Source organism: Pristis pectinata, chromosome 3 (assembly GCF_009764475.1).
Source record: "Pristis pectinata isolate sPriPec2 chromosome 3, sPriPec2.1.pri, whole genome shotgun sequence".
NCBI lineage: Eukaryota > Metazoa > Chordata > Chondrichthyes > Rhinopristiformes > Pristidae > Pristis > Pristis pectinata.
This window is the reverse complement of record NC_067407.1, coordinates 3,477,401-3,488,004: the sequence shown is the minus strand read 5'-3', so window position 1 is coordinate 3,488,004 and position 10,604 is coordinate 3,477,401. Positions and strand designations below refer to the sequence as shown.

Genomic DNA, 10,604 nt, shown 5'->3' with positions numbered 1-10,604 from the left:
TCCAGAATTACCTTTTCCCCAGTGGGCTCAACCACAAGCTGCTCTAAAAAGCCATCTCGTAGGCATTCTATAAATTCCTTCTCTTGGGATCCAGTACCAACCTGATTTTCCCAATCCACTTGCATATTGAAATCCCCCATGACCACCGTAACATTGCCCTTTTTACATGCCTTTTCTATCTCCTGTTGTAATTTGTACCCCACATCCTGGCTACTATTCAGAGGCCTGTATATAACTCCCAACAGGGTCTTTTTACCCTTGCAATTTCTTAACTCTACCCACAAGGATCTTCTGATCCTATGTCACTTCTTTCTGAGGATTTGATTTCATTTTTTTTTACCAACAGAGCCACCCCACCCCCTCTGCCCACCTCCCTATCTTTTCAATTGGATGTGTATCCTTGGATGTTTAGCCACCAGCTGTGATCTTCTTTCAAACACAACTCTGATGTCCACAACATCATACCTGCCAATTTCTAACTGCGCTATAAGCTCATCTAACTTATTTCGTATAGCGTGTCCATTCAAATATAACACCTTCCATCCTGTATTCGCCACCCTTATTCTCAAATCTGTCTCCATGTTGCCTGAAGTTAAATTCTTATCCCTTTCTAAACTTTGTCTTATTCACTACCTGGAGACTTCAGTGACCTCTCCAGCACTCTCCTTCCCTTTTACTTTATCCATACATTTCCAATCTGTTGAACCCACCCCCCTACTATTTAGTTTAAAGCCCTAGTCACCTCAGGCTCCTGTCTCAACACTCCCTTTCTCTTTATATTGGCCATATCCCCCCTCAGTCCTGATGCAGAGCTCCAACCCAAGTCATCAGCAATTCCTTTCTCTCCTCACTCCCACGGACGCTGCTCGACCCACTGAGTTCCTCCAGCAAACTGTGTTGATCCAGACTCCAGCATCTGCAGTCTCTTTGTGTCTCCTTGGTTCTCAGGGAACCTTTCTTTTTTTAAAAAAAACATTTTAAATGTAAAACAATTCCAATTTGCATAAAGTAACACTAAAAATATTTTGGAAACACTTTTATTTTGTAAAATAAAACTTGTATTAAGTTGCCTTTCAAGAGTAGATAATCAAGAGGTATAGAAAAAAAATCATTACACAGGGCTTTGAAAGTACTTAACTGTAACAGTTCAGGCTGCTGTTTGGCAGTGGAAAAAAAAATGAAAAAAACTTACCCTAATTATCTGGAATACAAAGTGATAATTTAAAGCAAAATCTTAAAACAATAACAGCAAGAATTAAAATATGCATAGAAGACAGGATGCATGTGCATGTCAGAACTGATATCTCCCATCTAAGAGCAGAATTGTTTTATAAATTAGTGGCAAGGCGTAAAGATTGCACTATTAAACGTTATACTCATTAATACAGATTTGGCACATCTCTAAGTGATTTAAGTTATTAAATCTTTATTGTAAACTGCATTAGCACTTGAATGGAAGTTTGTTGGTTAGATAAAATGTCCGAATGATTTTTAATGTTGGAAGGTAGCTCCATTGTGATCCCATTTTGTGATGATGAGATGGATCCAGCTTAGCACTTTCTTCATAAAGGATACAGAGCAGTCCACATTTCTTCAGTCTGCTTTTCAGCTGTGGCATTTTTACTGTAGTCCAGGAGATTTGCATTCCACATGCCTACACCACGGAGATTAAATTTCTTCACGATCAATGCCTTCAACGAAATGCTCTGTGGATCATCATACCAGACCTCATGGTACGTTTTATTAACCTGTCACAAAAACCAACCATTACACTGATGACAAATTAATCAAATCAGTTAATGTCACTGTTAAGAGTTTTTTTTATACACAATATTGAAGTGTTGGAAAGGGTGCAGAGGAGATTTACCAGGATGCTGCCTGGTTTAGAGAGTATGCATTATGAGGAGAGTCTAAGGGAGCTAGGGCTTTACTCATTGGAGAAGAGGAGGATGAGAGGAGACATGATAGAGGTGTACAAAATATTAAGAGGAATAGATAGAGTGGACAGCCAGCTTCTCTTTCCCAGGGCACCAATGCTCAATACAAGAGGGCATGGCTTTAAAGTAATGGGTGGGAAGTTCATGGGAGATATCAGAGGAAGGTTTTTTTTACCCAGAGAGTGGTTGGGCATGGAATGCGCTGCTTGGGGTGGTGGTGGAGGCAGGTACATTGGTCAAATTCAAGAGATTGCCAGATAAGCATATGGAGGAATTTAGGAGGAATTTAAAATAGAGGGATATGTGGGAGAAAGGGGTTAGATAGTCTTAGGCGAGGTTTAAAGGTTGGCACAACATTGTGGGCTGAAGGGCCTGTATTGTGCTGTACTTTCTGTGATTCTATGATGATTTGAGTAAGGGCTTTGGCAAGTTCAACATGACAGATTGATCAATAAGATCTTAATAAGTGACAAACTGGATTAAAAATGAGCTCGGTGGCAGAACCTGTAGTGAATGGAGCACTTCATCCACTGAGGATCTCTCAGTACCAGGCCACTTGTTTTTGTGTAGTATGTACAAATGATTCAGATTTAAACATAGGAGTCATTCTCAAGATGTGTCCTCACGATACTGAAATTGGTGTTGAAGCCTCTGAGCTCCTGTATCCTCAACATCGATGCAGCTGATCCAGCCAGGTTTCTGGTCCATCGTGATCTCCAGGATTAGACGGGGTTTCACCAACATTAATGCAGGCAGGTCACGTCAACACCAGACTCCCAAATCAGACCCCATCACAACGTCCATCGTGGGACAAGATTCCAAAAAGATTTAAAGGATATGGTCAAAGCCTTCCTAAATGCAACAGCCACACTGATCCCTGGAAGAGTCTGGCCCATGGTCACTCAAAGTGGAGAACGAGCATGCGTAATGGTATCAAGAATGACGAGGCCATCAGGAGCACACGAATGCCCTGCGTTGGTGCACCGCCTCACCAACTAACCATCCACCCACCCCACCAGCGACCACCTGCCCCATCTGTGGGGGTGTCTCATCAGCTACCTCAGAACCCACACAAATCAGAACAGATGCAAGTCAACTTGAGGGACGAAAGGAAAAGGAGTGACAAGTAAAAGGCCGAGGCACCTGCAGCAGCACATTCTGCTTATCCAGGCTAATGTACAGAACTGGGGGAAAAGTTCCTTGCAAGATCTCACACAGATGAGATCTGGTCCTCTTACTCAGGAAGGATATCCTTATAATAGAGGGAGTGCAACAAAGATTCTCCAAGGTGACTCCTACAAGGAGAGATTATGCAGACTGGGTCTATAGTCTCGAGACTTGAGAAGAGCGAGAAATCACATTACTGAAAAATTCTTACAAGGCTTGACAGGGTAGATGCACGGTAGGGTATAATGGCTTTACTAAGATATTTATTAGTCACAAGTACATCAAAACACAGTGAAATACGTCTTTTTGCATTGCTAAGAAGCGGGCATTGCCCACAGCTCCTAACCCGTACGTCTTTGGAATGTGGGAGGAAACCAGAGCACTCGGAGGAAACCCACGCAGACACACGGAGAACGTACAAACTCCTTACAGGCAGCAGCGGGAATTGATCCCAGGTTTAAGAGACTTAAACCAAGGATCAGAGTCTCAGAGCAAGGATCAGCAATTCAGGGCAAGGTGTCTTCACACAGCAGGCAGTGAACCTTTCGAAGTCACTACCCAAGAAGGGTGTGGAGGCTAAGTTGTTAAGTACATTCAAGAGAGATAGGCCTGGATAGAGTGGACGCGGAGAGGATGTTTCCAGTAGTGGGAGAGTCTAGGACCAGAGGGCACAGCCTCAGAATAGAAGGACGTCCCTTTAGAACAGAGATGAGGAAGAATTTCTTCAGCCAGAAGGTGGCGAATCTGTGGAATTCATTGCCACAGACGGCTGTGGAAGCCAAGTCATTGGGTGTATTTAAGGCAGAGGTTCTTGATTAGAAAGGGTATTAAAGGTTACAGGGAGGAGAATGGGTTTGAGAGGGAAAAATAAAATCAGCCGTGATTGAATGGTGGAGCAGACTTGATGGGCTGAATGGCCTCATTCTACTCCTTTGTCTTATGGTCCAGATTGATTTTTGGATATTAAAGAAATCAAGGGGTTAATGTAAGAAAGTGGTACAGAACTAGAAGATCAGACATGACCTTACTGAATGGCAAAGCAGGCACAATGGGTTAAATGGCTCACACCTGCTATTCTTGTGGGAGAAACCATTCAAAGTTTCAGCAAAGATAGAGACAGCTAATGCAAGGTTCAAATCATTCTCAATGGGCAGCAGAACCCAAAGGAAGTGGGAAGGAGAAGATAAGGACTGTAGATGGAAGGACAAATTCCTTCAAGGTTTCAGTGATTTTCCAACAGATTTATGGTATTGGTTTATTATTGTCACTTATACCGAGGTACAGTGAAAAACTTTTCTTGCACACTGTTCATACAAATCAATTCATTGCACAGTGCAATGAAGGTAAAAACAATAACAGCATGCAGGGTAAAGTGTCACAGCTACAGGGAAGTGCATTGCAGGTAGACAATAAGGCGCAAGGTCATAACAAAGTAGATTGTGAAGTCAAGAGTCCATCCCATCGTACAAGGGAACCATTCAATAGTCTTATCACAGTGGGATAGAAGCTGTCCTTGAACCTGGTGGTACGTGCCCTCAGGCTCCTGTATCTTCTGCCTGATGGGAGAGGGAAGAAGAGAGAATGACCCGGGTGGGTGGGTCTTTGATTATGCTGGCTGCTTCACCAAGGCAGTGAGAAGTGTAGACAGAGTCCATGGAGGGGAGGCTGGTTTTTGTGATGTGCTGAACTGTGTCCACAACTCTCTGAAGTTTCTTGCAGTCCCGGGCAGAGCAGTTGCCATACCAAGCTGTGATTCATCCAGATAGGATGCTTTCTATGATGCATCGATAAAAGTTGGTGAGTGTCAAAGGGGACATGTCAAATTTCTTTAGCATCCTGAGGAAGTAGAGACACTGGTGAGCTTTCTTGGCCGTGGTGTCTACGTGGTTGGACCAGGACAGGCTATTGGTGATATTCACTCCTTGGAACTTGAAGATCTCAAACCTCTCGACCTCAGCACCATTGACGTAGACAGGTGCATGTACACCGCCCCCTTTCCTGAAGTCAATGACCAGCTCTATTGTTTTGCTGACAGTGAGGGAAAGGTTGTTGTCATGACACCATGTCACTAAGCTCCCTATCTCCTTCCTGTACTCCGACTCATTATTATTTGAGATACGGCCCACTGCAGTGGTATCATTGGCAAACTTGAGGAAAACCACAGGACTGTAGATGCCGAGTGATACCACACTCTGCCGGGGAAACTACTTAAATAAAGATCTACAGACAGACAAGTTGCTAGATTAAACTTGTAACTGAAATTCTATTAACTCAAACTATAAGAAATTACATTGCAATTTTTATGCAATCAAAATATAAAAAGATTAGCTTGGTGTGGCAGTGCTGGAAACGTGTCACCTTGGCAGCACTTGGATTTGTGGACACCACGGATCCCTGGCAGCACCTATAGTAAGGGTCAGCAGCTTGAGGAAATTTGAATTTGGGGGCAATCTGGGGATCTTGTACCAGGACCACAAAGCTAACAAGCTCAGTAAGCTAATGGTACATTTGTCTTTACTGCTTGGATAAGATCAGGGCATGCCTTCTACGATAAAACATTGGAGATAGTCAGTCAGACTGCATCAGTGGAGGGATAGAGTTATGTTTCAGTTTCACTTTATATGCCATCTTCAAGCTTTTTGCAGATTGATTACCAAATGGAACACTGGACTACATTTTACATACTGATAATTATCTCAGGAGAATAAACAAGTCTGTTTAATGTGAACCATTTGCAGGATTCAGGTTCTCTTCATACATTTGTTTAAAAATTGTGAACTGGATGTCATGCATTGAATATCAACTCATTCTGTCTGTGATTGCCCCATGGCAAAACTCCAACCCATGAAATCTCTGCAGCCACAGGAACCACATCTTCACTGTGCCACTGCCGTTTCTTCAAGGAAAACAGTTCCAATTCTTAAATCTTTCAATGCAGTCCTGAATTTTTCTTCCCACAAGAATCTATCCAGTTCATTTTGAAAACTGATAAAAACTGCTTCTATCTCACTTTCAGACATTGATTCTGGATTACAACTATTCACTGCAAGGAAGTGATTTCCTCATTATACTCCAAGGTTCCCAGTCACTAAATCTGCATCCTCTGTTTCTTAACCTTCACAACGGGAAACATTTCTCCTGTCTAGAACCATGACTTTGAACACCACCAAATCATCATCTTCTCTGGTCTAAGGAGACAACCCCACACTATTGGCGTCCATGGAGAGACCAGAAAAGATGTTCCTTAGCTCAAGAACCTTTCTGCTAAATGTTTTCTGCACCTATAAGGACCTTCACATCCTTCCCACAGTGCAGTGGCCAAACTGAACATAGCATTTTGCAGATTAAGCAGTGTTTAGGATTCAACAGAAACTCCTGCGTTTGTCTCTATTGATAAGCCCTGTCTGTGGATAACAAACAGGTTCTGTTTTTACAGTCACCCTCAAGTCGATTTTGTCCACAAGTTGAAAAACACACAAAAAAAAATCACTCGATATGGTGACCACACTGCCAGTGTTGTAATGAATGACACATAAGACAGATAAGAACAATTTGTAGGAACAGGACTTTTGAATTTAACAATATCATGGGAGTTGATAATATGCAAGGGCGTGCATAAGTCAGGTGTTCAAAATCCACTTTGCCAATTCAAAGTTCATACACATTTATACCCCATTTCTGTTCATCCTATGGAATTATACTCCGTTATGCAGCCTTTCCTCCTTTGTCCGGACAAAATGTATTATTTCGCACCGAATCATCATCCTTTATGTCCCTCAAACCCACCAGTCTATCATGTTGGTGTCAGTCTCAGGGTTTGCTGAATCTTGGTGGCCAGTGGTGATATTCACTTCTTGTTTAATAGTTGATTGGCAGCCTTGGCGGCTTTGATAGAAGTTTTCTTTCTTAGTAACTGACTTGATCACACCAATAGCAACTGTCTGGCTCATATCATGGACAGCGATGCAACCAAGAGGTGATTATTCAGAAAAGATCTCAACACACATGGGCTTAGTTGGAATCATGTCAACAATGTCTGCATCTCCCGACTTTACAAATTTGGGGCTATCTTCCAACTTCTTGCTAGATTGACGATCAATCTTCTTCAGCTCGTTAAACTTGCAGGCAACATGAGCAGTATGACAATCAAGTCACAACCCTCACTGTGTACCATACTTCAAAGCTTTATATGATTTACAAAATTTTGAAATAGTGTCCTGTGCACCCAAGCCATACTGGTGGGAGTACAGAACAAAGTGAAGCTAGGAGGGAAATGCATCTGTACAAACTTGGCAACCTGAACTTTGCTTCATGCTCAATCCTGTGTGCAATACGAAACAGCTGTTACCATCCTTACTCTGAAGGTTACAATGCAAAGCTCCATACCGGGTCATCGTTAATCTTACCATGTAGATGTAATATGGGGCTTTCTGATAATCATCCCAAAATCGGCCTGTAATTGATTTGTTGACTTGCTGCATTATCTTTTTGTATGGGATCTGTGTTCCAGCTACATCACTGCAGGGGGCGCCTCTGAAAGGAACACTTTTCAATGCACATCTACCAGCCTAGAAAGGATAAAGGAAGACGGGGAAATAAAATATGCAGAGCCTTCCACGCACAAGGTACATTTCTGTTAAAACGTGATTGTCATTACTTTAATCAGAAATGCAGCATCTGTGTGACAGATCTCCAATTACCGTGCTAACGAAAAAATTTAAAGGAACAAGTTTTACTTTAGAAGGATCTCGTTAAAATATATAAAAGTGAAAGGCATATGATGAGGATAAAGCAATAACCTTAAAATTAGATAGCAACGTTAATGTAATTGAAAATGTAAAATTAATGTAACTGATGCATTTAAAATGGGGATCAACAATCTGATGTGATGGGGCTGGGAAGTAATTCTTCTAGAGTGCAGGACAGAATGTAGTAAGGGACTGCTATCGGGAAGTAAATGGAACTCTTCTGCAGAAAATGGTTGCACCTATCAATCTCATTTTTGAAATGTTCAATTATTCTTAAACAGGAGCATTGAAGGTTACAGCAGCAGGGCAGTTGTGTGGGGTGGGGCGAGGCGGTGGAATTAAGAAATGCATCAGCCATGATCCAATCTGAAGATTTGCAGCTCAGACAGATGCAGTAAGGGAAAGGTGCAGGATTAAACAACATCAACAAGGTAGGCCATGAGAACAAGTCAACTGAATACAGATGGAAACTCATACAGTCAACCAGCTTCAAAAACTCTCTGCAATGGATTAGAGTGAAATTCCAATAATCCAGCACCCTCAGGACTTTGATGATGCCAGACTGGTGGATTTTCCAGATTATTGGATTTCATTCTTATTAATACACCAATGCACATTTAATTCCTTTTTTTTAATATGTTAAACGGAGGTATAACCAATTACCCAGTGAAGCAGGAGAGTTTAAAGGGATTGTGGGAACAGGGCACCAGTGCAGTTACACAGAACATCACAGCACAGTACAGGCCATTTGGCCCACAATGTTGTGCCGACATTTTACCCTGCTCTAAGATCTATCTAACCCTTCCCTCCCACGTAGCCCTCCATTTCTCTATCATTCATGTGTCTATCTAAGAGTCTCTTAAATGCCCCGAATGTATCTGCCCCCGCAACCTCTGCAGGCAGTGCGTTCCACGCACCCACCACTCTCTGTGTAAAAAAAACTTACCCCTGACATCCCCCTTATACCTTCCTCCAATCACCTTAAAATTACGCCCCCTCACGTTAGCCATCTTCGCCCTGGGGAAAAACTCTGACTGTCCACTCAATCTATGCCTCTTATCATCTTGTACACCTCTATCAAGTCACCTCTCATCCTCCTTCTCTCCAAAGAGAAAAGCCTGAGCTCACTCAACCTATCCTCATAAGACATGCTCTCCAATCCAGGCAGCATCCTGGTAAATCTCCTCTGTACCCTCTCTAAAACTTCCACATCCTTTCTATAATGAGGCGACCAGAACGGAACATAATATTCCAAGTGTGATCTGACCAGAGTTCTACAGAGCTGCAACATTACCTCACAGCTCTTGAACTCAGTACCCCGACTAATGAAAACCTACACACCATACACCTTCTTAACAACCCCATCGACCTGCGTGGCAACCTTGAGGGATCTATGGATGTGGACCCCAAGATCCCTCTGTTCCTCCACACTGCTAAGAGTCCTGCCATTAAACTTGTATTCTGCCTTCAAATTCGATCTCCCGAAGTGTATCACTTCACACTTTTCTGGGTTAAGTTCCACCTGCCACTTGCCAGCCCAGCTCTGCATCCTGTCAATGTCCTGTTATAACTAACAGCCAACTTCTACACAATCCACAACACCACCAACCTTCATGTCATCTGCAAACGTATAACCCACCCTTCCACATCCTTATCCAAGTCATTTATATACATGTGTGTGTGTGTATATGATATATATATATATATATATATACACACACACACACACACACAAAAAAAATCACAAAGATCATGGGTCCCAGAACAGATGCCCACAGAACACCACTGGTCACTGACCTCCAGGCAGAATACTCCCCATCTGCAACCAGCCTCTGTCTTCTATGGGCGAGCCAATTCTGAATCCATACAGCCAAGTTTCCCTGGATCCCATGCCTCCTGACTTTCTGAATAAGCCTTCCATGAGGAACCTTATCAAACACCTTACTAAAATCCATGTACACCACATCCAATGCTCTACCTTCAATGTGCTTTGTCACATCCTCAAATTCAATCAGGCTCATGAGGCATGACCTGCCCCTCACAAAGCCATGCTGACTGTCCCTAATCAGCCTATGCTTCTCTAAATGCCCATAAATCCTGTCTCTAAGAATCTTCTCCAGTAATTTGCCCACCACTGAAGTAGGACTCACTGGTCTATAATTCCCAGGATTTTCCCTACTTCCTTTCTTGAACAAAGGAAGGACATTTGCCACCCTCCAATCATCTGGCACTACTCCTGTGGCCAGTGAGGATGCAAAGATCATCACCAAAGGCACAGCAATCTCTTCCCTTCCTTCCCATAATAACCTTGGATCTATCCCATCCGGCCCTGGTGACTTATCTATCCTAATGTTTTTCAAAAGTTCCAGCACATCCTCTTTCCTCACATCGACATGCCCTAGCACATCAGCCTGGTGTACGCCATCCTCACAAAGGTCACGGTCTCTCCCTGGTGAGTACTGAAGCAAAGTATTCATTAAGGACCTCCCCTACCTCTTCCGACTCCAGAAAGTTTTCTCTTTTATCCCTGTCGTTCCTACCCTCACTCTAGTCATCGTCTTATTCTTCACATAGGTGTAGGACGCCTTGAGGTTTTCCTTGATCCTACTCACCAAAGACTTCTCATGCCCCCTTCTAGCTCTCCTAAGTCCATTCTTAAGCTCCCTCCTGGCTACCTTGCAACTCTCAAGAGCACTGTCTGCTCCTTGCTTTCTAGACCACAGGTAGGCTTCTTTCTTCCTCTTGACAAGGT

General features: G+C 42.9%; 1 protein-coding gene across 1 annotated transcript in view; it reads right to left on the bottom strand.

Annotated features, from left to right (window-relative positions):
• Window positions 1-1,021: 1,021 nt before the first annotated feature.
• The window catches only part of LOC127568533 (di-N-acetylchitobiase-like), a 30,734-nt gene continuing 21,151 nt past the window's right edge, over window positions 1,022-10,604 (bottom strand). Inside the window, exons 6-7 of the mRNA XM_052012394.1 lie at window positions 7,511-7,672; window positions 1,022-1,748 (exon numbers count right to left, since the gene is read on the bottom strand). Coding sequence (XP_051868354.1) covers window positions 1,563-1,748; window positions 7,511-7,672 — 348 coding nt within the window. The 3' untranslated portion in view covers window positions 1,022-1,562. The remainder of the gene's footprint in view (window positions 1,749-7,510; window positions 7,673-10,604) is intronic.